Source organism: Coregonus lavaretus (assembly GCF_964263955.1).
Source record: "Coregonus lavaretus genome assembly, contig: HAP1_SCAFFOLD_1724, whole genome shotgun sequence".
In the NCBI taxonomy this organism is placed as follows: Eukaryota; Metazoa; Chordata; class Actinopteri; order Salmoniformes; family Salmonidae; genus Coregonus; species Coregonus lavaretus.
This window is the reverse complement of record NW_028160500.1, coordinates 27,501-55,012: the sequence shown is the minus strand read 5'-3', so window position 1 is coordinate 55,012 and position 27,512 is coordinate 27,501. Positions and strand designations below refer to the sequence as shown.

Sequence of the window (27,512 nt, the reverse complement as noted above, 5' to 3'; positions counted from 1 at the left end):
GCGACGGACAGAGAGAGAGCGGTAGTAGGAGGGGTTAGGGACAGAGCGACGGACAGAGAGAGAGCGGTAGTAGGAGGGGTTAGGGACAGAGCGACGGACAGAGAGAGAGCGGTAGTAGGAGGGGTTAGGGACAGAGCGACGGACAGAGAGAGAGCGGTAGTAGGAGGGGTTAGGGACAGAGCGACGGACAGAGAGAGAGAGCGGAAGTAGGAGGGGTTAGGGACAGAGCCACGGACAGAGAGAGAGCGGTAGTAGGAGGGGTTAGGGACAGAGCCACGGACAGAGAGAGAGCGGTAGTAGGAGGGGTTAGGGACAGAGCGACGGACAGAGAGAGAGCGGTAGGAGGAGGGGTTAGGGACAGAGCGACGGACAGAGAGAGAGAGCGGTAGTAGGAGGGGTTAGGGAAAGAGAGAGAGCGGTAGTAGGAGGGGTTAGGGACAGAGCGACGGACAAAGAGAGAGCGGTAGTAGGAGGGGTTAGGGACAGAGCCACGGACAGAGAGAGAGCGGTAGGAGGAGGGGTTAGGGACAGAGCGACGGACAGAGAGAGAGCGGTAGTAGGAGGGGTTAGGGACAGAGAGAGAGCGGTAGTAGGAGGGGTTAGGGACAGAGCGACGGACAGAGAGAGAGCGGTAGTAGGAGGGGTTAGGGACAGAGCCACGGACAGAGAGAGAGCGGTAGGAGGAGGGGTTAGGGACAGAGCGACGGACAGAGAGAGAGCGGTAGTAGGAGGGGTTAGGGACAGAGCGACGACAGAGAGAGAGCGGTAGGAGGAGGGGTTAGGGACAGAGCCACGGACAGAGAGAGAGCGGTAGTAGGAGGGGTTAGGGACAGAGCCACGGACAGAGAGAGAGCGGTAGTAGGAGGGGTTAGGGACAGAGCGACGGACAGAGAGAGAGAGCGGTAGAAGGAGGGGTTAGGGACAGAGCGACGGACAGAGAGAGAGCGGTAGTAGGAGGGGTTAGGGACAGAGCGACGGACAGAGAGAGAGCGGTAGTAGGAGGGGTTAGGGACAGAGCGACGGACAGAGAGAGAGCGGTAGTAGGAGGGGTTAGGGACAGAGCGACGGACAGAGAGAGAGCGGTAGTAGGAGGGGTTAGGGACAGAGCGACGGACAGAGAGAGAGCGGTAGGAGGAGGGGTTAGGGACAGAGCGACGGACAGAGAGAGAGCGGTAGTAGGAGGGGTTAGGGACAGAGCGACGGACAGAGAGAGAGCGGTAGTAGGAGGGGTTAGGGAAAGAGCGACGGACAGAGAGAGAGCGGTAGTAGGAGGGGTTAGGGACAGAGCGACGGACAGAGAGAGAGAGGGGTAGTAGGAGGGGTTAGGGACAGAGCGACGGACAGAGAGAGAGCGGTAGTAGGAGGGGTTAGGGACAGAGCGACGGACAGAGAGAGAGCGGTAGTAGGAGGGGTTAGGGACAGAGCGACGGACAGAGAGAGAGCGGTAGTAGGAGGGGTTAGGGACAGAGCGACGGACAGAGAGAGAGCGGTAGTAGGAGGGGTTAGGGACAGAGCGACGGACAGAGAGAGAGCGGTAGTAGGAGGGGTTAGGGACAGAGCGACGGACAGAGAGAGAGCGGTAGTAGGAGGGGTTAGGGACAGAGCGACGGACAGAGAGAGAGAGCGGAAGTAGGAGGGGTTAGGGACAGAGCCACGGACAGAGAGAGAGCGGTAGTAGGAGGGGTTAGGGACAGAGCCACGGACAGAGAGAGAGCGGTAGTAGGAGGGGTTAGGGACAGAGCGACGGACAGAGAGAGAGAGCGGAAGTAGGAGGGGTTAGGGACAGAGCCACGGACAGAGAGAGAGCGGTAGTAGGAGGGGTTAGGGACAGAGCCACGGACAGAGAGAGAGCGGTAGTAGGAGGGGTTAGGGACAGAGCCACGGACAGAGAGAGAGCGGTAGTAGGAGGGGTTAGGGACAGAGCGACGGACAGAGAGAGAGCGGTAGTAGGAGGGGTTAGGGACAGAGCGACGGACAGAGAGAGAGCGGTAGTAGGAGGGGTTAGGGACAGAGCGACGGACAGAGAGAGAGCGGTAGTAGGAGGGGTTAGGGACAGAGCGACGGACAGAGAGAGAGCGGTAGTAGGAGGGGTTAGGGACAGAGCGACGGACAGAGAGAGAGCGGTAGTAGGAGGGGTTAGGGACAGAGCGACGGACAGAGAGAGAGCGGTAGTAGGAGGGGTTAGGGACAGAGCCACGGACAGAGAGAGAGCGGTAGTAGGAGGGGTTAGGGACAGAGCGACGGACAGAGAGAGAGCGGTAGTAGGAGGGGTTAGGGACAGAGCCACGGACAGAGAGAGAGCGGTAGTAGGAGGGGTTAGGGACAGAGCGACGGACAGAGAGAGAGCGGTAGTAGGAGGGGTTAGGGACAGAGCGACGGACAGAGAGAGAGCGGTAGTAGGAGGGGTTAGGGACAGAGCCACGGACAGAGAGAGAGCGGTAGTAGGAGGGGTTAGGGACAGAGCGACGGACAGAGAGAGAGCGGTAGGAGGAGGGGTTAGGGACAGAGCGACGGACAGAGAGAGAGCGGTAGTAGGAGGGGTTAGGGACAGAGCAACGGACAGAGAGAGAGCGGTAGGAGGAGGGGTTAGGGACAGAGCGACGGACAGAGAGAGAGCGGTAGTAGGAGGGGTTAGGGACAGAGCGACGGACAGAGAGAGAGAGGGGTAGTAGGAGGGGTTAGGGACAGAGCCACGGACAGAGAGAGAGCGGTAGGAGGAGGGGTTAGGGACAGAGCGACGGACAGAGAGAGAGCGGTAGTAGGAGGGGTTAGGGACAGAGCGACGGACAGAGAGAGAGCGGTAGGAGGAGGGGTTAGGGACAGAGCGACGGACAGAGAGAGAGAGCGGTAGTAGGAGGGGTTAGGGAAAGAGAGAGAGCGGTAGTAGGAGGGGTTAGGGACAGAGCGACGGACAAAGAGAGAGCGGTAGTAGGAGGGGTTAGGGACAGAGCGACGGACAGAGAGAGAGCGGTAGTAGGAGGGGTTAGGGACAGAGCGACGGACAGAGAGAGAGCGGTAGTAGGAGGGGTTAGGGACAGAGAGAGAGCGGTAGTAGGAGGGGTTAGGGACAGAGCGATGGACAGAGAGAGAGCGGTAGTAGGAGGGGTTAGGGACAGAGCCACGGACAGAGAGAGAGCGGTAGGAGGAGGGGTTAGGGACAGAGCGACGGACAGAGAGAGAGCGGTAGTAGGAGGGGTTAGGGACAGAGCGACGACAGAGAGAGAGCGGTAGGAGGAGGGGTTAGGGACAGAGCCACGGACAGAGAGAGAGCGGTAGTAGGAGGGGTTAGGGACAGAGCGACGGACAGAGAGAGAGAGCGGTAGTAGGAGGGGTTAGGGACAGAGCCACGGACAGAGAGAGAGCGGTAGTAGGAGGGGTTAGGGACAGAGCGACGGACAGAGAGAGAGCGGTAGAAGGAGGGGTTAGGGACAGAGCGACGGACAGAGAGAGAGCGGTAGTAGGAGGGGTTAGGGACAGAGCGACGGACAGAGAGAGAGCGGTAGTAGGAGGGGTTAGGGACAGAGCGACGGACAGAGAGAGAGCGGTAGTAGGAGGGGTTAGGGACAGAGCGACGGACAGAGAGAGAGCGGTAGTAGGAGGGGTTAGGGACAGAGCGACGGACAGAGAGAGAGCGGTAGGAGGAGGGGTTAGGGACAGAGCGACGGACAGAGAGAGAGCGGTAGTAGGAGGGGTTAGGGACAGAGCGACGGACAGAGAGAGAGCGGTAGTAGGAGGGGTTAGGGACAGAGCGACGGACAGAGAGAGAGCGGTAGTAGGAGGGGTTAGGGACAGAGCGACGGACAGAGAGAGAGAGGGGTAGTAGGAGGGGTTAGGGACAGAGCGACGGACAGAGAGAGAGCGGTAGTAGGAGGGGTTAGGGACAGAGCGACGGACAGAGAGAGAGCGGTAGTAGGAGGGGTTAGGGACAGAGCGACGGACAGAGAGAGAGCGGTAGTAGGAGGGGTTAGGGACAGAGCGACGGACAGAGAGAGAGCGGTAGTAGGAGGGGTTAGGGACAGAGCGACGGACAGAGAGAGAGCGGTAGTAGGAGGGGTTAGGGACAGAGCGACGGACAGAGAGAGAGCGGTAGTAGGAGGGGTTAGGGACAGAGCGACGGACAGAGAGAGAGCGGTAGTAGGAGGGGTTAGGGACAGAGCGACGGACAGAGAGAGAGAGCGGAAGTAGGAGGGGTTAGGGACAGAGCGACGGACAGAGAGAGAGAGCGGAAGTAGGAGGGGTTAGGGACAGAGCGACGGACAGAGAGAGAGCGGTAGTAGGAGGGGTTAGGGACAGAGCAACGGACAGAGAGAGAGCGGTAGTAGGTAGATATCAGGTGTGTTACCTGTCTGAAACCTGTCTTACCTACTAAAACTACATACTGTGTACTCATCATACTACATACTATTTAGAACAGACTGTTTAGTATACATGTATGCAGTAAGCAACAGATATCAACATCCTGCCCTCATCCATACTGAGAAGGCATCATCCATACTGAGAAGGCATCATCCATACTGAGAAGGCATCATCCATACTGAGAAGGCATCATCCATACTGAGAAGGCATCATCCAATGAGCAATTGTGTTGTCTTATCTGATTATCAGCTGATTATGTGGTCTGTGTGTGTTTTACCTGAGGGGGCGGTCTGTGTGTGTTTTACCTGAGGGGGCGGTCTGTGTGTGTTTTACCTGAGGGGGCGGTCTGTGTGTGTTTTACCTGAGGGGGCGGTCTGTGTGCGTGTGTGTTTTACCTGAGGGGGCAGTCTGTGTGTGTGTTTTACCTGAGGGGGCGGTCTGTGTGTGTGTTTTACCTGAGGGGGCGGTCTGTGTGTGTTTTACCTGAGGGGGCGGTCTGTGTGTGTGTTTTACCTGAGGGGGCGGTCTGTGTGTTTTACCTGAGGGGGTGGTCTGTGTGTGTGTGTTTTACCTGAGGGGGCGGTCTGTGTGTGTTTTACCTGAGGGGGCGGTCTGTGTGTGTTTCACCTGAGGGGGTGGTCTGTGTGTGTGTGTTTTACCTGAGGGGGTGGTCTGTGTGTGTGTGTTTTACCTGAGGGGGTGGTCTGTGTGTGTGTGTTTTACCTGAGGGGGTGGTCTGTGTGTGTGTGTTTTACCTGAGGGGGTGGTCTGTGGGTGTTTTACCTGAGGGGGCGGTCTGTGTGTTTTACCTGAGGGGGTGGTCTGTGTGTGTTTTACCTGAGGGGGCGGTCTGTGTGTGTTTTACCTGAGGGGGCGGTCTGTGTGTGTTTTACCTGAGGGGGCGGTCTGTGTGTGTGTTTTACCTGAGGGGGCGGTCTGTGTGTGTTTTACCTGAGGGGGCGGTCTGTGTGTGTTTTACCTGAGGGGGCGGTCTGTGTGTGTGTTTTACCTGAGGGGGCGGTCTGTGTGTTTTACCTGAGGGGGCGGTCTGTGTGTGTGTTTTACCTGAGGGGGCGGTCTGTGTGTGTGTTTTACCTGAGGGGGCGGTCTGTGTGTGTTTTACCTGAGGGGGCGGTCTGTGTGTGTGTTTTACCTGAGGGGGCGGTCTGTGTGTGTTTTACCTGAGGGGGCGGTCTGTGTGTGTGTTTTACCTGAGGGGGCGGTCTGTGTGTTTTACCTGAGGGGGCGGTCTGTGTGTTTTACCTGAGGGGGCGGTCTGTGTGTGTGTTTTACCTGAGGGGGCGGTCTGTGTGTGTTTTACCTGAGGGGGCGGTCTGTGTGTTTTACCTGAGGGGGCGGTCTGTGTGTGTGTTTTACCTGAGGGGGCGGTCTGTGTGTTTTACCTGAGGGGGCGGTCTGTGTGTGTGTTTTACCTGAGGGGGCGGTCTGTGTGTTTTACCTGAGGGGGCGGTCTGTGTGTGTGTGTTTTACCTGAGGGGGCGGTCTGTGTGTGTTTTACCTGAGGGGGCGGTCTGTGTGTTTTACCTGAGGGGGCGGTCTGTGTGTGTGTTTTACCTGAGGGGGCGGTCTGTGTGTGTGTTACCTGAGGGGGCGGTCTGTGTGTGTGTTTTACCTGAGGGGGCGGTCTGTGTGTGTTTTACCTGAGGGGGCGGTCTGTGTGTGTGTGTTTTACCTGAGGGGGCGGTCTGTGTGTTTTACCTGAGGGGGCGGTCTGTGTGTGTTTTACCTGAGGGGGCGGTCTGTGTGTGTGTGTTTTACCTGAGGGGGCGGTCTGTGTGTGTTTTACCTGAGGGGGCGGTCTGTGTGTGTTTTACCTGAGGGGGCGGTCTGTGTGTGTGTTTTACCTGAGGGGGCGGTCTGTGTGTGTTTTACCTGAGGGGGCGGTCTGTGTGTGTGTTACCTGAGGGGGCGGTCTGTGTGTGTGTTTTACCTGAGGGGGCGGTCTGTGTGTGTTTTACCTGAGGGGGCGGTCTGTGTGTGTTTTACCTGAGGGGGTGGTCTGTGTGTGTGTGTTTTACCTGAGGGGGTGGTCTGTGTGTGTGTGTTTTACCTGAGGGGGTGGTCTGTGTGTGTGTGTTTTACCTGAGGGGGTGGTCTGTGGGTGTTTTACCTGAGGGGGCGGTCTGTGTGTTTTACCTGAGGGGGTGGTCTGTGTGTGTTTTACCTGAGGGGGCGGTCTGTGTGTGTTTTACCTGAGGGGGCGGTCTGTGTGTGTTTTACCTGAGGGGGCGGTCTGTGTGTGTGTTTTACCTGAGGGGGCGGTCTGTGTGTGTTTTACCTGAGGGGGCGGTCTGTGTGTGTTTTACCTGAGGGGGCGGTCTGTGTGTGTGTTTTACCTGAGGGGGCGGTCTGTGTGTGTGTTTTACCTGAGGGGGCGGTCTGTGTGTGTGTTTTACCTGAGGGGGCGGTCTGTGTGTTTTACCTGAGGGGGCGGTCTGTGTGTTTTACCTGAGGGGGCGGTCTGTGTGTGTGTTTTACCTGAGGGGGCGGTCTGTGTGTGTTTTACCTGAGGGGGCGGTCTGTGTGTGTGTTTTACCTGAGGGGGCGGTCTGTGTGTGTTTTACCTGAGGGGGGTCTGTGTGTGTGTTTTACCTGAGGGGGCGGTCTGTGTGTTTTACCTGAGGGGGCGGTCTGTGTGTTTTACCTGAGGGGGCGGTCTGTGTGTGTGTTTTACCTGAGGGGGCGGTCTGTGTGTGTTTTACCTGAGGGGGCGGTCTGTGTGTTTTACCTGAGGGGGCGGTCTGTGTGTGTGTTTTACCTGAGGGGGCGGTCTGTGTGTTTTACCTGAGGGGGCGGTCTGTGTGTGTGTTTTACCTGAGGGGGCGGTCTGTGTGTTTTACCTGAGGGGGCGGTCTGTGTGTGTGTGTTTTACCTGAGGGGGCGGTCTGTGTGTGTTTTACCTGAGGGGGCGGTCTGTGTGTGTGTTTTACCTGAGGGGGCGGTCTGTGTGTTTTACCTGAGGGGGCGGTCTGTGTGTGTGTTTTACCTGAGGGGGCGGTCTGTGTGTTTTACCTGAGGGGGCGGTCTGTGTGTGTGTGTTTTACCTGAGGGGGCGGTCTGTGTGTGTTTTACCTGAGGGGGCGGTCTGTGTGTGTTTTACCTGAGGGGGCGGTCTGTGTGTGTTTTACCTGAGGGGGCGGTCTGTATGTGTTTTACCTGAGGGGGCGGTCTGTATGTGTTTTACCTGAGGGGGTGGTCTGTGTGTGTTTTACCTGAGGGGGCGGTCTGTGTGTGTGTGTGTTTTACCTGAGGGGGCGGTCTGTGTGTGTGTGTGTTTTACCTGAGGGGGCGGTCTGTGTGTGTTTTACCTGAGGGGGCGGTCTGTATGTGTTTTACCTGAGGGGGCGGTCTGTATGTGTTTTACCTGAGGGGGTGGTCTGTGTGTGTTTTACCTGAGGGGGCGGTCTGTGTGTGTTTTACCTGAGGGGGCGGTCTGTGTGTGTGTGTGTTTTACCTGAGGGGGCGGTCTGTGTGTGTTTTACCTGAGGGGGCGGTCTGTGTGTGTGTTACCTGAGGGGGCGGTCTGTGTGTGTGTTTTACCTGAGGGGGCGGTCTGTGTGTGTGTTTTACCTGAGGGGGCGGTCTGTGTGTGTGTGTTTTACCTGAGGGGGCGGTCTGTGTGTGTTTTACCTGAGGGGGCGGTCTGTGTGTGTGTTTTACCTGAGGGGGCGGTCTGTGTGTGTTTTACCTGAGGGGGCGGTCTGTGTGTGTTTTACCTGAGGGGGTGGTCTGTGTGTGTGTTTTACCTGAGGGGGCGGTCTGTGTGTTTTACCTGAGGGGGCGGTCTGTGTGTGTGTTTTACCTGAGGGGGCGGTCTGTGTGTTTTACCTGAGGGGGCGGTCTGTGTGTTTTACCTGAGGGGGCGGTCTGTGTGTGTTTTACCTGAGGGGGCGGTCTGTGTGTGTGTGTTTTACCTGAGGGGGCGGTCTGTGTGTGTTTTACCTGAGGGGGCGGTCTGTGTGTTTTACCTGAGGGGGCGGTCTGTGTGTTTTACCTGAGGGGGCGGTCTGTGTGTGTTTTACCTGAGGGGGCGGTCTGTGTGTGTGTGTTACCTGAGGGGGCGGTCTGTGTGTGTTTTACCTGAGGGGGCGGTCTGTGTGTGTGTGTTACCTGAGGGGGCGGTCTGTGTGTGTTTTACCTGAGGGGGCGGTCTGTGTGTGTTTTACCTGAGGGGGCGGTCTGTGTGTGTTTTACCTGAGGGGGCGGTCTGTGTGTGTGTTTTACCTGAGGGGGCGGTCTGTGTGTGTATTACCTGAGGGGGCGGTCTGTGTGTGTTTTACCTGAGGGGGCGGTCTGTGTGTGTTTTACCTGAGGGGGCGGTCTGTGTGTGTGTTTTACCTGAGGGGGCGGTCTGTGTGTGTTTTACCTGAGGGGGCGGTCTGTGTGTGTGTGTTTTACCTGAGGGGGCGGTCTGTGTGTGTGTTTTACCTGAGGGGGCGGTCTGTGTGTGTGTATTACCTGAGGGGGCGGTCTGTGTGTGTTTTACCTGAGGGGGCGGTCTGTGTGTGAGTGGGTCTGTGCGCTCTAGAGTTGGAGCGGCTGGAGGCAGCAGAGGGGGGAGACTGGAACAGCTTCTCCTCCATATTGGCTTCTTTAACGAACACACACGACGTCCCCAGCAACACGATACTGTTCAGTACCTTCAGAGAGATCAACCTACACACACACACACACACACACACACACACACACACACACACACACAGACACACACAGACACACACAGACACACACACACACAGACACACACACACACACACACACACACACAGACACACACAGACACACACACAGACACACACACACACACACAGTTAAAGATACCCTTTCGGGTGGTAAGGTGATGCTGCACCTTAGAACCCATCATACCAGAGTGGTAAGGTGATGCTGCACCTTAGAACCCATCATACCAGAGTGGTAAGGTGATGCTGCACCTTAGAACCCATCATACCAGAGTGGTAAGGTGATGCTGCACCTTAGAACCCATCATACCAGAGTGGTAAGGTGATGCTGCACCTTAGAACCCATCATACCAGAGTGGTAAGGTGATGCTGCACCTTAGAACCCATCATACCAGAGTGGTAAGGTGATGCTGCACCTTAGAACCCATCATACCAGAGCTGGGCGATATGGACAGAAGTCATATCGCCATAAATTGACTCATTTTGCTCGATAACGATAAATACAAGATTATATTTGTATTTTTCTGTACAGTCATTGATGTTTTCACCACGAATGGCACCCTCATCTCAGTTACATTCTCCAGTTGGAAAGTCGGTTCATTTCCCCAATAGGGAGTTGAGAAACACCTTTTATACTCACAGAAAGCTAAGACTCCCCTCTCTTTGACAATAACAACATTAGTTGCTTTTTCCCACAATTACATTTTAAAACGTGTCTCAGCGGTCGTATGCTTGAACTTATCAGAATGCATCTCTCCCTTCACTCCATGTGTGAGTGCTGGCCCATCCGATACGGGACTGTCGTTTAGACCCCTGGGGTCACTAGGGGGCCTTTTAAAATGGTGTCTTACCCCGGGTAGAAGAGAAGGTGTCTTACCCCGGGTAGAGGAGAAGGTGTCTTACCCCAGGTAGAAGAGAAGGTGTCTTACCCCGGGTAGAGGAGAAGGTGTCTTACCCCAGGTAGAAGAGAAGGTGTCTTACCCCGGGTAGAAGAGAAGGTGTCTTACCCCGGGTAGAAGAGAAGGCGTCTTACCCCGGGTAGAGGAGAAGGCGTCTTACCCCGGGTAGAAGAGAAGGCGTCTTACCCCGGGTAGAGGAGAAGGTGTCTTACCCCGGGTAGAAGAGAAGGAGTCTTACCCCGGGTAGAAGAGAAGGCGTCTTACCCCGGGTAGAAGAGAAGGCGTCTTACCCCGGGTAGAGGAGAAGGTGTCTTACCCCTTGTAGAAGAGAAGGCGTCTTACCCTGGGTAGAAGAGAAGGCGTCTTACCCCGGGTAGAGGAGAAGGTGTCTTACCCCAGGTAGAAGAGAAGGCGTCTTACCCCAGGTAGAAGAGAAGGCGTCTTACCCCAGGTAGAAGAGAAGGTGTCTTACCCCGGGTAGAAGAGAAGGTGTCATACCCCGGGTAGAAGAGAAGGCGTCTTACCCCAGGTAGAAGAGAAGGCGTCTTACCCCGGGTAGAAGAGAAGGCGTCTTACCCCGGGTAGAAGAGAAGGCGTCGGGTAGAAGAGAAGGCGTCTTACCCCGGGTAGAAGAGAAGGCTTCGGGTAGAAGAGAAGGCGTCTTACCCCGGGTAGAAAAGAAGGCGTCTTACCCCAGGTAGAAGAGAAGGCGTCGGGTAGAAGAGAAGGCGTCTTACCCCGGGTAGAAGAGAAGGCGTCTTACCCCGGGTAGAAGAGAAGGCGTCTTACCCCAGGTAGAAGAGAAGGCGTCTTACCCCAGGTAGAAGAGAAGGCGTCGGGTAGAAGAGAAGGCGTCTTACCCCGGGTAGAAGGGAAGGTGTCTTACCCCGGGTAGAAGAGAAGGCGTCTTAACCCGGGTAGAAGAGAAGGCGTCTTAACCCGGGTAGAAGAGAAGGCGTCTTACCCCGGGTAGAAGAGAAGGCGTCTTACCCCGGGTAGAGGAGAAGGTGTCTTACCCCTTGTAGAAGAGAAGGCGTCTTACCCCGGGTAGAAGAGAAGGCGTCTTACCCCGGGTAGAGGAGAAGGTGTCTTACCCCAGGTAGAAGAGAAGGTGTCTTACCCCAGGTAGAAGAGAAGGCGTCTTACCCCAGGTAGAAGAGAAGGCGTCTTACCCCAGGTAGAAGAGAAGGTGTCTTACCCCGGGTAGAAGAGAAGGTGTCATACCCCGGGTAGAAGAGAAGGCGTCTTACCCCAGGTAGAAGAGAAGGTGTCTTACCCCAGGTAGAAGAGAAGGTGTCTTACCCCAGGTAGTAGAGAAGGTGTCTTACCCCGGGTAGAAGAGAAGGCGTCTTACCCCGGGTAGAAGAGAAGGCGTCTTACCCCGGGTAGAAGAGAAGGCGTCTTAACCCGGGTAGAAGAGAAGGTGTCTTACCCCAGGTAGTAGAGAAGGTGTCTTACCCCGGGTAGAAGAGAAGGCGTCTTACCCCGGGTAGAAGAGAAGGCGTCTTACCCCGGGTAGAAGAGAAGGCGTCTTACCCCGGGTAGAAGAGAAGGTGTCTTACCCCAGGTAGAAGAGAAGGTGTATTACCCCAGGTAGTAGAGAAGGTGTCTTACCCCAGGTAGAAGAGAAGGCGTCTTACCCCAGGTAGAAGAGAAGGCGTCTTACCCCAGGTAGAAGAGAAGGTGTCTTACCCCGGGTAGAAGAGAAGGTGTCATACCCCGGGTAGAAGAGAAGGCGTCTTACCCCGGGTAGAAGAGAAGGCGTCTTACCCCGGGTAGAAGAGAAGGCGTCTTACCCAGGGTAGTAGAGAAGGCGTCTTACCCCGGGTAGAGGAGAAGGTGTCTTACCCCGGGTAGAGGAGAAGGTGTCTTACCCCGGGTAGAAGAGAAGGCGTCTTACCCCGGGTAGAGGAGAAGGTGTCTTACCCCGGGTAGAAGAGAAGGCGTCTTACCCCGGGTAGAAGAGAAGGCGTCTTACCCCGGGTAGAGGAGAAGGTGTCTTACCCCGGGTAGAAGAGAAGGTGTCTTACCCCGGGTAGAAGAGAAGGCGTCTTACCCCGGGTAGAAGAGAAGGCGTCTTACCCCGGGTAGAGGAGAAGGTGTCTTACCCCTTGTAGAAGAGAAGGCGTCTTACCCTGGGTAGAAGAGAAGGCGTCTTACCCCGGGTAGAGGAGAAGGTGTCTTACCCCAGGTAGAAGAGAAGGCGTCTTACCCCAGGTAGAAGAGAAGGCGTCTTACCCCAGGTAGAAGAGAAGGTGTCTTACCCCGGGTAGAAGAGAAGGTGTCATACCCCGGGTAGAAGAGAAGGCGTCTTACCCCAGGTAGAAGAGAAGGCGTCTTACCCCGGGTAGAAGAGAAGGCGTCTTACCCCGGGTAGAAGAGAAGGCGTCGGGTAGAAGAGAAGGCGTCTTACCCCGGGTAGAAGAGAAGGCTTCGGGTAGAAGAGAAGGCGTCTTACCCCGGGTAGAAGAGAAGGCGTCTTACCCCAGGTAGAAGAGAAGGCGTCGGGTAGAAGAGAAGGCGTCTTACCCCGGGTAGAAGAGAAGGCGTCTTACCCCGGGTAGAAGAGAAGGCGTCTTACCCCAGGTAGAAGAGAAGGCGTCTTACCCCAGGTAGAAGAGAAGGCGTCGGGTAGAAGAGAAGGCGTCTTACCCCGGGTAGAAGGGAAGGTGTCTTACCCCGGGTAGAAGAGAAGGCGTCTTAACCCGGGTAGAAGAGAAGGCGTCTTAACCCGGGTAGAAGAGAAGGCGTCTTACCCCGGGTAGAAGAGAAGGCGTCTTACCCCGGGTAGAGGAGAAGGTGTCTTACCCCTTGTAGAAGAGAAGGCGTCTTACCCCGGGTAGAAGAGAAGGCGTCTTACCCCGGGTAGAGGAGAAGGTGTCTTACCCCAGGTAGAAGAGAAGGTGTCTTACCCCAGGTAGAAGAGAAGGCGTCTTACCCCAGGTAGAAGAGAAGGCGTCTTACCCCAGGTAGAAGAGAAGGTGTCTTACCCCGGGTAGAAGAGAAGGTGTCATACCCCGGGTAGAAGAGAAGGCGTCTTACCCCAGGTAGAAGAGAAGGCGTCTTACCCCGGGTAGAAGAGAAGGCGTCTTACCCCAGGTAGAAGAGAAGCCGTCTTACCCCGGGTAGAAGAGAAGGTGTCTTACCCCAGGTAGAAGAGAAGGTGTCTTACCCCAGGTAGTAGAGAAGGTGTCTTACCCCGGGTAGAAGAGAAGGCGTCTTACCCCGGGTAGAAGAGAAGGCGTCTTACCCCGGGTAGAAGAGAAGGCGTCTTAACCCGGGTAGAAGAGAAGGTGTCTTACCCCAGGTAGTAGAGAAGGTGTCTTACCCCGGGTAGAAGAGAAGGCGTCTTACCCCGGGTAGAAGAGAAGGCGTCTTACCCCGGGTAGAAGAGAAGGCGTCTTACCCCGGGTAGAAGAGAAGGTGTCTTACCCCAGGTAGAAGAGAAGGTGTATTACCCCAGGTAGTAGAGAAGGTGTCTTACCCCAGGTAGAAGAGAAGGCGTCTTACCCCAGGTAGAAGAGAAGGCGTCTTACCCCAGGTAGAAGAGAAGGTGTCTTACCCCGGGTAGAAGAGAAGGTGTCATACCCCGGGTAGAAGAGAAGGCGTCTTACCCCGGGTAGAAGAGAAGGCGTCTTACCCCGGGTAGAAGAGAAGGCGTCTTACCCCGGGTAGTAGAGAAGGCGTCTTACCCCGGGTAGAGGAGAAGGTGTCTTACCCCGGGTAGAGGAGAAGGTGTCTTACCCCGGGTAGAAGAGAAGGCGTCTTACCCCGGGTAGAGGAGAAGGTGTCTTACCCCGGGTAGAAGAGAAGGCGTCTTACCCCGGGTAGAAGAGAAGGCGTCTTACCCCGGGTAGAGGAGAAGGTGTCTTACCCCGGGTAGAAGAGAAGGCGTCTTACCCCGGGTAGAAGAGAAGGCGTCTTACCCCGGGTAGAAGAGAAGGCGTCTTACCCCGGGTAGAGGAGAAGGTGTCTTACCCCTTGTAGAAGAGAAGGCGTCTTACCCTGGGTAGAAGAGAAGGCGTCTTACCCCGGGTAGAGGAGAAGGTGTCTTACCCCAGGTAGAAGAGAAGGCGTCTTACCCCAGGTAGAAGAGAAGGCGTCTTACCCCAGGTAGAAGAGAAGGTGTCTTACCCCGGGTAGAAGAGAAGGTGTCATACCCCGGGTAGAAGAGAAGGCGTCTTACCCCAGGTAGAAGAGAAGGCGTCTTACCCCGGGTAGAAGAGAAGGCGTCTTACCCCGGGTAGAAGAGAAGGCGTCGGGTAGAAGAGAAGGCGTCTTACCCCGGGTAGAAGAGAAGGCTTCGGGTAGAAGAGAAGGCGTCTTACCCCGGGTAGAAGAGAAGGCGTCTTACCCCAGGTAGAAGAGAAGGCGTCGGGTAGAAGAGAAGGCGTCTTACCCCGGGTAGAAGAGAAGGCGTCTTACCCCGGGTAGAAGAGAAGGCGTCTTACCCCAGGTAGAAGAGAAGGCGTATTACCCCAAGGAAGAAGAGAAGGCGTTGGGTAGAAGAGAAGGCGTCTTACCCCGGGTAGAAGGGAAGGTGTCTTACCCCGGGTAGAAGAGAAGGCGTCTTAACCCGGGTAGAAGAGAAGGCGTCTTAACCTGGGTAGAAGAGAAGGCGTCTTACCCCGGGTAGAAGAGAAGGCGTCTTACCCCGGGTAGAGGAGAAGGTGTCTTACCCCTTGTAGAAGAGAAGGCGTCTTACCCCGGGTAGAAGAGAAGGCGTCTTACCCCGGGTAGAGGAGAAGGTGTCTTACCCCAGGTAGAAGAGAAGGTGTCTTACCCCAGGTAGAAGAGAAGGCGTCTTACCCCAGGTAGAAGAGACGGCGTCTTACCCCAGGTAGAAGAGAAGGTGTCTTACCCCGGGTAGAAGAGAAGGTGTCATACCCCGGGTAGAAGAGAAGGCGTCTTACCCCAGGTAGAAGAGAAGGCGTCTTACCCCGGGTAGAAGAGAAGGCGTCTTACCCCAGGTAGAAGAGAAGCCGTCTTACCCCGGGTAGAAGAGAAGGTGTCTTACCCCAGGTAGAAGAGAAGGTGTCTTACCCCAGGTAGTAGAGAAGGTGTCTTACCCCGGGTAGAAGAGAAGGCGTCTTACCCCGGGTAGAAGAGAAGGCGTCTTACCCCGGGTAGAAGAGAAGGCGTCTTAACCCGGGTAGAAGAGAAGGTGTCTTACCCCAGGTAGTAGAGAAGGTGTCTTACCCCGGGTAGAAGAGAAGGCGTCTTACCCCGGGTAGAAGAGAAGGCGTCTTACCCCGGGTAGAAGAGAAGGCGTCTTACCCCGGGTAGAAGAGAAGGTGTCTTACCCCAGGTAGAAGAGAAGGTGTATTACCCCAGGTAGTAGAGAAGGTGTCTTACCCCAGGTAGAAGAGAAGGCGTCTTACCCCAGGTAGAAGAGAAGGCGTCTTACCCCAGGTAGAAGAGAAGGTGTCTTACCCCGGGTAGAAGAGAAGGTGTCATACCCCGGGTAGAAGAGAAGGCGTCTTACCCCGGGTAGAAGAGAAGGCGTCTTACCCCGGGTAGAAGAGAAGGCGTCTTACCCCGGGTAGAAGAGAAGGCGTCTTACCCCGGGTAGTAGAGAAGGCGTCTTACCCCGGGTAGAGGAGAAGGTGTCTTACCCCGGGTAGAGGAGAAGGTGTCTTACCCCGGGTAGAAGAGAAGGCGTCTTACCCCGGGTAGAGGAGAAGGTGTCTTACCCCGGGTAGAAGAGAAGGCGTCTTACCCCGGGTAGAAGAGAAGGCGTCTTACCCCGGGTAGAGGAGAAGGTGTCTTACCCCGGGTAGAAGAGAAGGCGTCTTACCCCGGGTAGAAGAGAAGGCGTCTTACCCCGGGTAGAGGAGAAGGTGTCTTACCCCTTGTAGAAGAGAAGGCGTCTTACCCTGGGTAGAAGAGAAGGCGTCTTACCCCGGGTAGAGGAGAAGGTGTCTTACCCCAGGTAGAAGAGAAGGCGTCTTACCCCAGGTAGAAGAGAAGGCGTCTTACCCCAGGTAGAAGAGAAGGTGTCTTACCCCGGGTAGAAGAGAAGGTGTCATACCCCGGGTAGAAGAGAAGGCGTCTTACCCCAGGTAGAAGAGAAGGCGTCTTACCCCGGGTAGAAGAGAAGGCGTCTTACCCCGGGTAGAAGAGAAGGCGTCGGGTAGAAGAGAAGGCGTCTTACCCCGGGTAGAAGAGAAGGCTTCGGGTAGAAGAGAAGGCGTCTTACCCCGGGTAGAAGAGAAGGCGTCTTACCCCAGGTAGAAGAGAAGGCGTCGGGTAGAAGAGAAGGCGTCTTACCCCAGGTAGAAGAGAAGGCGTCGGGTAGAAGAGAAGGCGTCTTACCCCAGGTAGAAGAGAAGGCGTCTTACCCCGGGTAGAAGAGAAGGCGTCTTACCCCGGGTAGAAGAGAAGGCGTCGGGTAGAAGAGAAGGCGTCTTACCCCGGGTAGAAGAGAAGGCTTCGGGTAGAAGAGAAGGCGTCTTACCCCGGGTAGAAGAGAAGGCGTCTTACCCCGGGTAGAAGAGAAGGCGTCTTACCCCAGGTAGAAGAGAAGGCGTCTTACCCCAGGTAGAAGAGAAGGCGTCGGGTAGAAGAGAAGGCGTCTTACCCCGGGTAGAAGGGAAGGTGTCTTACCCCGGGTAGAAGAGAAGGCGTCTTAACCCGGGTAGAAGAGAAGGCGTCTTAACCCGGGTAGAAGAGAAGGCGTCTTACCCCGGGTAGAAGAGAAGGCGTCTTACCCTGGGTAGAGGAGAAGGTGTCTTACCCCTTGTAGAAGAGAAGGCGTCTTACCCCGGGTAGAAAAGAAGGCGTCTTACCCCGGGTAGAGGAGAAGGTGTCTTACCCCAGGTAGAAGAGAAGGTGTCTTACCCCAGGTAGAAGAGAAGGTGTATTACCCCAGGTAGTAGAGAAGGTGTCTTACCCCAGGTAGAAGAGAAGGCGTCTTACCCCAGGTAGAAGAGAAGGTGTCTTACCCCGGGTAGAAGAGGAGAACACACATGAAGGAGAGAGATCCCTGGATCTTCACTGAGCTGGTGTCTTACCCCAGGTAGAAGAGGAGAACACACATGAAGGAGAGAGATCCCTGGATCTTCACTGAGCTGGTGTCTTACCCCAGGTAGAAGAGAAGAACACACATGAAGGAGAGAGATCCCTGGATCTTCACTGAGCTGGTCACCACCCTGATCAACTGAAACAGACACACAGCAATATCAGCCAAATCAATAATAAACCTGTTCCCCCCCATCTAAAATACAGACCTGTCCCCCTCCCACAGTGAGTATTGACCTGTCCCCCTCCCACAGTGAGTATTGACCTGTCCCCCTCCCACAGTGGGTATTGACCTGTCCCCCTCCCACAGTGGGTATTGACCTGTCCCCCCCCATCTAAAATACAGTATTGACCTGTCCCCCTCCCACAGTGAGTATTGACCTGTCCCCCTCCCACAGTGGGTATTGACCTGTCCCCCCCCATCTAAAATACAGTATTGACCTGTCCCCCTCCCACAGTGAGTATTGACCTGTCCCCCTCCCACAGTGAGTATTGACCTGTCCCCCTCCCACAGTGAGTATTGACCTGTCCCCCTCCCACAGTGAGTATTGACCTGTCCCCCTCCCACAGTGAGTATTGACCTGTCCCCCTCCCACAGTGAGTATTGACCTGTCCCCCTCCCACAGTGAGTATTGACCTGTCCCCCTCCCACAGTGAGTATTGACCTGTCCCCCTCCCACAGTGAGTATTGATTGACCTGTCCCCCTCCCACAGTGAGTATTGATTGACCTGTCCCCCTCCCACAGTGAGTATTGATTGACCTGTCCCCCTCCCACAGTGAGTATTGATTGACCTGTCCCCCTCCCACAGTGAGTATTGACCTGTCCCCCCCCTCCCACAGTGAGTATTGACCTGTCCCCCTCCCACAGTGAGTATTGACCTGTCCCCCCCCCCTCCCACAGTGAGTATTGACCTGTCCCCCCCCCTCCCACAGTGAGTATTGACCTGTCCCCCTCCCACAGTGAGTTTTGGTTATTTAAATACTTGTTTCTTTCCATTTGAGAATTTTCAAATCCACAGCCCAAAACAAGTACTTTTATTTGAGTAATAATATAATAATATGGTTTGAATGGTTATTTGAAAAATCCAAATAGTCTGGCAATAGTATTTTAAAGTTTTTTCAAACACTTATTTCAAATACATGGGAGTGTATTTGAGTCAGAGGCCGTGTCTGAATCTGTCTTACCTACTAAAACTACATACTGTGTACTCATCATACTACATACTATTTAGAAAGTACTGTTTAGTAGAAATGTATGCAGTAAGCAACAAATATCAACATCCTGCTTCCTCAATAGTGTTCAGTGAATTCTACTAGATAAAGACCGTTCTCTTCCTCAATAGTGTTCAGTGAATTCTACTAGATAAAGACCGTTCTCTTCCTCAATAGTGTTCAGTGAATTCTACTAGATAAAGACTGCTCTCTTCCTCAATAGTGTTCAGTGAATTCTACTAGATAAAGACCATTCTCTTCCTCAATAGTGTTCAGTGAATTCTACTAGATAAAGACCATTCTCTTCCTCAATAGTGTTCAGTGAATTCTACTAGATAAAGACCATTCTCTTCCTCAATAGTGTTCAGTGAATTCTACTAGATAAAGACCATTCTCTTCCTCAATAGTGTTCAGTGAATTCTACTAGATAAAGACCATTCTTCCTCAATAGTGTTCAGTGAATTCTACTAGATGAGAAACTGAAATGAGGATGACATCCTGGCATTTAAAGTATACTCGATTTTCGAAATTCGTTCTATTTTCGCATACTCAAACGGCCTACTATTTACGATACAAGTATGAGTATTGGGACACAGCCAGTGTATTTGAGATTAAATACATTCCGAGTGTTAAAAAAAACTACTTGTTTTTTCAAATAAAAAGGTAATCTGAATACTTATTTTGAAATGAATTGAAAAGTAATTTAAATACCTGAAATAGTACTTGAACCCAGGTCTGCACACACACACACACACACACACACACACACACACACACACACACACACACACCCAGTCAGTCTCTTACCAGCAGTGCTAAAGGCAGTGGTATGAAGCCCATTCTCCTGGAGACTGCGTCGCTGTAGTCTGTATAGGCCTGGTAAGCAACACCATTATAATAATGACCCCGTCAATAACAACTAATCAACACAATCTATTCATCATCAAGATACATTTTTAAATCTCACGTTTTTCTGTCTGCTGCTGACGAGGTCGAAGGCCAGGCTGGCGCGGTACTCTCCGTACACCTGATGACATAGTTATATGTTTCATACAGATTAACTCTAATATATTGGCACCCCTTGATGACATAGTTAGATGTTTTATACAGATTAACTCTAATATATTGGCACCCCTTGATGACATAGTTAGATGTTTTATACAGATTAACTCTAATATATTGGCACCCCTTGATGACATAGTTAGATGTTTTATACAGATTAACTCTAATATATTGGCACCCCTTGATGACATAGTTAGATGTTTCATTCAGATTAACTCTAATATATTGGCACCCCTTGATGACATACAGTGAGGGAAAAAAGTATTTGATCCCCTGCTGATTTTGTACGTTTTCCCACTGACAAAGACATGATCAGTCTATAATTTTAATGGTAGGTTTATTTGAACAGTGAGAGACAGAATAACAACAACAAAATCCAGAAAAACGCATGTCAAAAATGTTATAAATTGATTTGCATTTTAATGAGGGAAATAAGTATTTGACCCCTCTGCAAAACATAACTTAGTACTTGGTGGCAAAACCCTTGTTGGCAATCGCAGAGGTCAGACGTTTCTTGTAGTTGGCCACCAGGTTTGCACACATCTCAGGAGGGATTTTGTCCCACTCCTCTTTGCAGATCTTCTCCAAGTCATTAAGGTTGCGAGGCTGACGTTTGGCAACTCAAATCTTCAGCTCCCTCCACAGATTTTCTATGGGATTAAGGTCTGGAGACTGGCTAGGCCACTCCAGGACCTTAATGTGCTTCTTCTTGAGCCACTCCTTTGTTGCCTTGGCCGTGTGTTTTGGGTCATTGTCATGCTGGAATACCCATCCACGACTCATTTTCAATGCCCTGGCTGAGGGAAGGAGGTTCTCACCCAAGATTTGACGGTACATGGCCCCGTCCATCGTCCCTTTGATGCGGTGGTTGTCCTGTCCCCTTAGCAGAAAAACACCCCCAAAGCACAATGTTTCCACCTCCATGTTTGACGGTGGGGATGGTGTTCTTGGGGTCATAGGCAGCATTCCTCCTCCTCCAAATACGGCGAGTTGAGATGATGCCAAAGAGCTCGATTGTGGTCTCATCTGTCCACAACACTTTCACCCAGTTCTCCTCTGAATCATTCAGATGTTCATTGGCAAACTTCAGACAGGCCTGTATATGTGCTTTCTTGAGCAGGGGGACCTTGCGGGCGCTGCAGGATTTCAGTCCTTCACGGCGTAGTGTGTTACCAATTGTTTTCTTGGTGACTATGGTCCCAGCTGCCTTGAGATCATTGACAAGATCCTCCCGTGTAGTTCTGGGCTGATTCCTCACCGTTCTCATGATCATTGCAACTCCACGAGGTGAGATCTTGCATGGAGCCCCAGGTCGAGTGAGATTGACAGGTCTTTTGTGTTTCTTCCATTTGCGAATAATCGCACCAACTGTTGTCACCTTCTCACCAAGCTGCTTGGCGATGGTTTTGTAGCCCATTCCAGCCTTGTGTAGGTCTACAATCTTGTCCCTGACATCCTTGGAGAGCTCTTTGGTCTTGGCCATGGTGGAGAGTTTGGAATCTGATTGATTGATTGCTTCTGTGGACAGGTGTCTTTTATACAGGTAACAAACTGAGATTAGGAGCACTCCCTTTAAGAGTGTGCTCCTAATCTCAGCTCGTTACCTGTATAAAAGACACCTGGGAGCCAGAAATCTTTCTGATTGAGAGGGGGTCAAATACTTATTTCCCTCATTAAAATGCAAATCAATTTATAACATTTTTGACATGCGTTTTTCTGGATTTTGTTGTTGTTATTCTGTCTCTCACTGTTCAAATAAACCTACCATTAAAATTATAGACTGATCATTTCTTTGTCAGTGGGCAAACGTACAAAATCAGCAGGGGATCAAATACTTTTTTCCCTCACTGTAGTTAGATGTTTCATACAGATTAACTCTAATATATATTGGCACCCCTTGATGACATAGTTAGATGTTTTATACAGATTAACTCTAATATATTGGCATCCTTGATGACATACAGTGCATTTGGAAAGTATTCAGACCCCTTGAGTTTTTCAACATTTTGTTACGTTACAGCCTTATTCTAAAATTGATTGTTCCCCCCCCCTCATCAATCTACACACAATTCCCCATGACGACAAACTGAAATATCACATTTTACATAAGTATTCAGACCCTTTACGCAGTACTTTGTTGAAGCACCTTTGGCAGCGATTACAGCCTTGAGTCTTCTTGGGTATGACGCTACAAGCTCTGTCAGGTTGGATGGGGAGTGTCGCTGCACAGCTATTTTCCGGTCTCTCCAGAGATGTTCGATCGGGTTCAAGTCCGGGCTCTGACTGGGCCACAAAGGACATTGAGACTTGTCCAGAAGCCACTCCTGCGTTGTCTTGGCTGTAAGCTTAGGGTCGTTGTCCTGTTGGAAGGTGAACCTTCGCCCCCGTCTGAGTTCCAGGTTTTCATCAAGGATCTCTCTGTACTTTGCTCCGTTCATCTTTCCCTCGATCCTGACTAGTCTCCCAGTCCCTGCCGCTGAAAAACATCCCCACAGCATGATGCTGCCACCACCATGCTTCACCGTAGGGATGGTGCCAGGTTTCCTCCAGACGTCACGCTTGGCCTTCAGGCCAAAGAGTTCAATCTTGGTTTCATCAGACCTGAGAATCTTGTTGCTCATGGTCAGAGTCCATTAGGTGCCTTTTGGCAAACTCCAAGCAGGCTGTCATGTGCCTTTTACTGAGGAGTGGCTTCCGTCTGGCCACTCTACCATAAAGGCCTGATTGGTGGAGTGCTGCAGAGATAGTTGTCCTTCTGAAAGGTTCTCCCATCTCCACAGAGGAACTCTGGAGCTCTGTCAGAGTGACCATCGGGTTCTTGGTCACCTCCCTGACCAAGTCCCTTCTCCCCCGATTGCTCAGTTTTGCCAGGCGGCCAGCTCTAGGAAGAGTCTTGGTGGTTCCAAACTTCTTCCATTTAAGAATGATGGAGGCCACTGTGTTCTTGGGGACCTTCAATGCTGCAGACGTTTTTTGGTACCCTTCCCCAGATCTGTGCCTTGACACAATCCTGTCTTGGAGCTCTACGGACAATTCCTTCGACCTCATGGCTTGGTTTTTGCTCTGACATGCACTATCAACTCTGAGACCTTATATAGACAGGTGTGTGCCTTTCCAAATCAATAGTATTTACCACAGGTGGACTCCAATCAAGTTGTAGAAACATCTCAAGGATGATCAATGGAAACAGAATGCACCGGAGCTCAATTTCGAGTCTCAGAGCAAAGGGTCTGAATACTTATGTAAATAACGTATTTTTCTGTTTTTATTTTTAATAAATTTGCAAACATACAGTGGGGAAAAAAGTATTTAGTCTGCCACCAATTGTGCAAGTTCTCCCACTTAAAAAGATGAGAGAGGCCTGTAATTTTCATCATAGGTACACGTCAACTATGACAGACAAATTGAGAAAAGAAAATCCAGAAAATCACATTGTAGGATTTTTAATGAATTTATTTGCAAATTATGGTGGAAAATAAGTATTTGGTCACCTACAAACAAGCAAGATTTCTGGCTCTCACAGACCTGTAACTTCTTCTTTAAGAGGCTCCTCTGTCCTCCACTCGTTACCTGTATTAATGGCACCTGTTTGAACTTGTTATCAGTATAAAATACACCTGTCCACAACCTCAAACAGTCACACTCCAAACTCCACTATGGCCAAGACCCAAGAGCTGTCAAAGGACACCAGAAACAAAATTGTAGACCTGCACCAGGCTGGGAAGACTGAATCTGCAATAGGTAAGCAGCTTGGTTTGAAGAAATCAACTGTGGGAGCAATTATTAGGAAATGGAAGACATACAAGACCACTGATAATCTCCCTCGATCTGGGGCTCCACGCAAGATCTCACCCCGTGGGGTCAAAATGATCACAAGAACGGTGAGCAAAAATCCCAGAACCACACGGGGGGACCTAGTGTGAATGACCTGCAGAGAGCTGGGACCAAAGTAACAAAGCCTACCATGAGTAACACACTACGCCGCCAGGGACTCAAATCCTGCAGTGCCAGACGTGTCCCCCTGCTTAAGCCAGTACATGTCCAGGCCCGTCTGAAGTTTGCTAGAGTGCATTTGGATGATCCAGAAGAGGATTGGGAGAATGTCATATGGTCAGATGAAACCAAAATAGAACTTTTTGGTAAAAACTCAACTCGTCGTGTTTGGAGGACAAAGAATGCTGAGTTGCATCCAAAGAACACCATACCTACTGTGAAGCATGGGGGTGGAAACATCATGCTTTGGGGCTGTTTTTCTGCAAAGGGACCAGGACGACTGATCCGTGTAAAGGAAAGAATGAATGGGGCCATGTATCGTGAGGCTTTGAGTGAAAACCTCCTTCCATCAGCAAGGGCATTGAAGATGAAACGTGGCTGGGTCTTTCAGCATGACAATGATCCCAAACACACCGCCCGGGCAACAAAGGAGTGGCTTCGTAAGAAGCATTTCAAGGTCCTGGAGTGGCCTAGCCAGCCTCCAGATCTCAACCCCATAGAAAATCTTTGGAGGGAGTTGAAAGTCCGTGTTGCCCAGCGACAGCCCCAAAACATCACTGCTCTAGAGGAGATCTGCATGGAGGAATGGGCCAAAATACCAGCAACAGTGTGTGAAAACCTTGTGAAGACTTACAGAAAACGTTTGACCTGTGTCATTGCCAACAAAGGGTATATAACAAAGTATTGAGAAACTTTTGTTATTGCCCAAATACTTATTTTCCACCATAATTTGCAAATAAATTAATAAAAAATCCTACAATGTGATTTTCTGGATTTTTTTTCTAATTTTGTCTGTCATAGTTGACGTGTACCTATGATGAAAATTACAGGCCTCTCATCTTTTTAAGTGGGAGAACTTGCACAATTGGTGGCTGACTAAATACTTTTTTACCCCACTGTATTTATACCCTGTAAACACCAGCAAATCAAAACTGGTTGAATAGCTATTTATACCCTGTAAACACCAGCAAATCAAAACTGGTTGAATGTCTATTTATACCCTGTAAACACCAGCAAATCAAAACTGGTTGAATGTCTATTCATACCCTGTAAACACCAGCAAATCAAAACTGGTTGAATGTCTATTTATACCCTGTAAACACCAGCAAATCAAAACTGGTTGAATGTCTATTCATACCCTGTAAACACCAGCAAATCAAAACTGGTTGAATGGCTATTTATACCCCGTAAACACCAGCAAATCAAAACTGGTTGGATGTCTATTTATACCCTGTAAACACCAGCAAATCAAAACTGGTTAAATAGCTATTTATACCCTGTAGTTGTAAGCATCTGCAACTTACCTCAGGTGAGATAAATTACACAGGAAATTAGAATCACCCGCCTTCAACCAAATTATTTGGAATCATTTAGTCCAGGCCATTTGTTTTTTACTTTGAAGCGAAAAATCTAAATTTCAGTTAGGAAACCAAACTTTTTTTCAATTCCAACTTATTTTAGAAGGAATAGTGAATCATGCAAAAGGTGCCAATATATTTGACCTCATCTGTAGAGTGACACTCAACAACATTGTATCTGGACAGTAAAGCTGCATTTCTTTCAGCTGGGCTCTTTACTCCACCATTTTGGATGTATCTGGACAGTAAAGCTGCATTTCTTTCAGCTGGGCTCTTTACTCCACCATTTTGGATGTATCTGGACAGTAACGCTGCATTTCTTTCAGCTGGGCTCTTTCCTCCACCATTTTGGATGTATCTGGACAGTAAAGCTGCATTTCTTTCAGCTGGGCTCTTTCCTCCACCATTTTGGATGTATCTGGACAGTAAAGCTGCATTTCTTTCAGCTGGGCTCTTTCCTCCACCATTTTGGATGTATCTGGACAGTAAAGCTGCATTTCTTTCAGCTGGGCTCTTTCCTCCACCATTTTGGATGTATCTGGACAGTAAAGCTGCATTTCTTTCAGCTGGGCTCTTTCCTCCACCATTTTGGATGTATCTGGACAGTAAAGCTGCATTTCTTTCAGCTGGGCTCTTTACTCCACCATTTTGGATGTATTTGGACAGTAAAGCTGCATTTCTTTCAGCTGGGCTCTTTCCTCCACCATTTTGGATGTATCTGGACAGTAAAGCTGCATTTCTTTCAGCTGGGCTCTTTCCTCCACCATTTTGGATGTATCTGGACAGTAAAGCTGCATTTCTTTCAGCTGGGCTCTTTCCTCCACCATTTTGGATGTATCTGGACAGTAAAGCTGCATTTCTTTCAGCTGGGCTCTTTCCTCCACCATTTTGGATGTATCTGGACAGTAAAGCTGCATTTCTTTCAGCTGGGCTCTTTCCTCCACCATTTTGGATGTATCTGGACAGTAAAGCTGCATTTCTTTCAGCTGGGCTCTTTACTCCACCATTTTGGATGTATCTGGACAGTAAAGCTGCATTTCTTTCAGCTGGGCTCTTTACTCCACCATTTTGGATTTGAGATCAAATGTTTCATATCAGGAGACAGCACAGAATATCAGCTTTATTTCAGGCTGTTTTCCTACATACCCCAAGAGACACACACAAACACACACCCTCTCTTACGTCTGCAGTGATGTCGTTAAACTTGGTGATGAAGGCGTGCTTGACGACATCCACGGTAACCTCAGATGCTATCACCATGACGACGTCAGGAAACAGCACCCACAGGTGATCTGTCATTAAAAATCAATAATATTAACCGATCAGTATGTTATCAATACATCACTAATCAATAATGAAATCAGTACATTAACAATACAACACTAATCAATCATATTAACCGATCAGCATGTTATCAATACATCACTAATCAATAATGAAATCAGTACATTAACAATACAACACTAATCAATCATATTAACCGATCAGCATGTTATCAATACATCACTAATCAATAATGAAATCAGTACATTAACAATACAACACTAATCAATCATATTAACCGATCAGTACGTTATCAATACATCACTAATCAATAATGAAATTAGTACATTAACAATACAACACTAATCAATCATAATAACCGATCAGTACGTTATCAATACATCCCTAATCAATAATGAAATCAGTACATTAACAATACAACACTAATCAATCATAATAACCGATCAGGAAATTATCAATACTATATTAATACAGCACTAATCAATAACATAACTGATCGATACATTATCAATACAGACACCCAGCTGATACGGGTCAATAATGCTGCATAATCTGCTTGTAAAACCGTCTCTAAAGTGCACAAAATGGTCTAGGATTCTCCTCTATTCAACACTGGCCATGGAATTATGACAAAGTGAAAAAATATTACAATATGACAAGTAACTCCTATGCTGAATATTTTAGCATTCCAATAGATCAACATCGTAGTTAGCTACCTCGCCCTCCTTAGCCATTCCAATAGATCAACATCGTAGTTAGCTACCTCGCCCACCTTAGCCATTCCAATAGATCAACATCGTAGTTAGCTACCTCGCCCACCTTAGCCATTCCAATAGATCAACATCGTAGTTAGCTACCTCGCCCTCCTTAGCCATTCCAATAGATCAACATCGTAGTTAGCTACCTCGCCCACCTTAGCCATTCCAATAGATCAACATCGTAGTTAGCTACCTCGCCCACCTTAGCCATTCCAATAGATCAACATCGTAGTTAGCTACCTCGCCCACCTTAGCCATTCCAATAGATCAACATCGTAGTTAGCTACCTCGCCCACCTTAGCCATTCCAATAGATCAACATCGTAGTTAGCTACCTCGCCCACCTTAGCCATTCCAATAGATCAACATCGTAGTTAGCTACCTCGCCCACCTTAGCCATTCCAATAGATCAACATCGTAGTTAGCTACCTCGCCCTCCTTAGCCATTCCAATAGATCAACATCGTAGTTAGCTACCTCGCCCACCTTAGCCATTCCAATAGATCAACATCGTAGTTAGCTACCTCGCCCACCTTAGCCATTCCAATAGATCAACATCGTAGTTAGCTACCTCGCCCACCTTAGCCATTCCAATAGATCAACATCGTAGTTAGCTACCTCGCCCACCTTAGCCATTCCAATAGATCAACATCGTAGTTAGCTACCTCGCCCTCCTTAGCCATTCCAATAGATCAACATCGTAGTTAGCTACCTCGCCCACCTTAGCCATTCCAATAGATCAACATCGTAGTTAGCTACCTCGCCCACCTTAGCCATTCCAATAGATCAACATCGTAGTTAGCTACCTCGCCCACCTTAGCCATTCCAATAGATCAACATCGTAGTTAGCTACCTCGCCCACCTTAGC

At 50.9% G+C, this 27,512-nt stretch overlaps 1 protein-coding gene across 3 annotated transcripts in view; it reads right to left on the bottom strand.

Moving 5' to 3' along the window:
* The window catches only part of LOC311121733 (transmembrane anterior posterior transformation protein 1 homolog), a 60,122-nt gene that overhangs the window by 8,233 nt on the left and 24,377 nt on the right, over positions 1 to 27,512 (bottom strand). Inside the window, exons 9-13 of one of the 3 annotated variants that reach the window (XM_084196191.1) lie at positions 25,787 to 25,896; positions 19,159 to 19,218; positions 18,999 to 19,067; positions 17,041 to 17,117; positions 8,864 to 9,033 (exon numbers count right to left, since the gene is read on the bottom strand). In XM_084196191.1, coding sequence (XP_084052317.1) covers positions 8,864 to 9,033; positions 17,041 to 17,117; positions 18,999 to 19,067; positions 19,159 to 19,218; positions 25,787 to 25,896 — 486 coding nt within the window. Of the gene's footprint in view, positions 1 to 8,863; positions 9,034 to 16,747; positions 17,118 to 18,998; positions 19,068 to 19,158; positions 19,219 to 25,776; positions 25,897 to 27,512 lie in introns of those variants that run through there. The other 2 variants (XM_084196193.1, XM_084196192.1) reach the window with 2 other exon arrangements.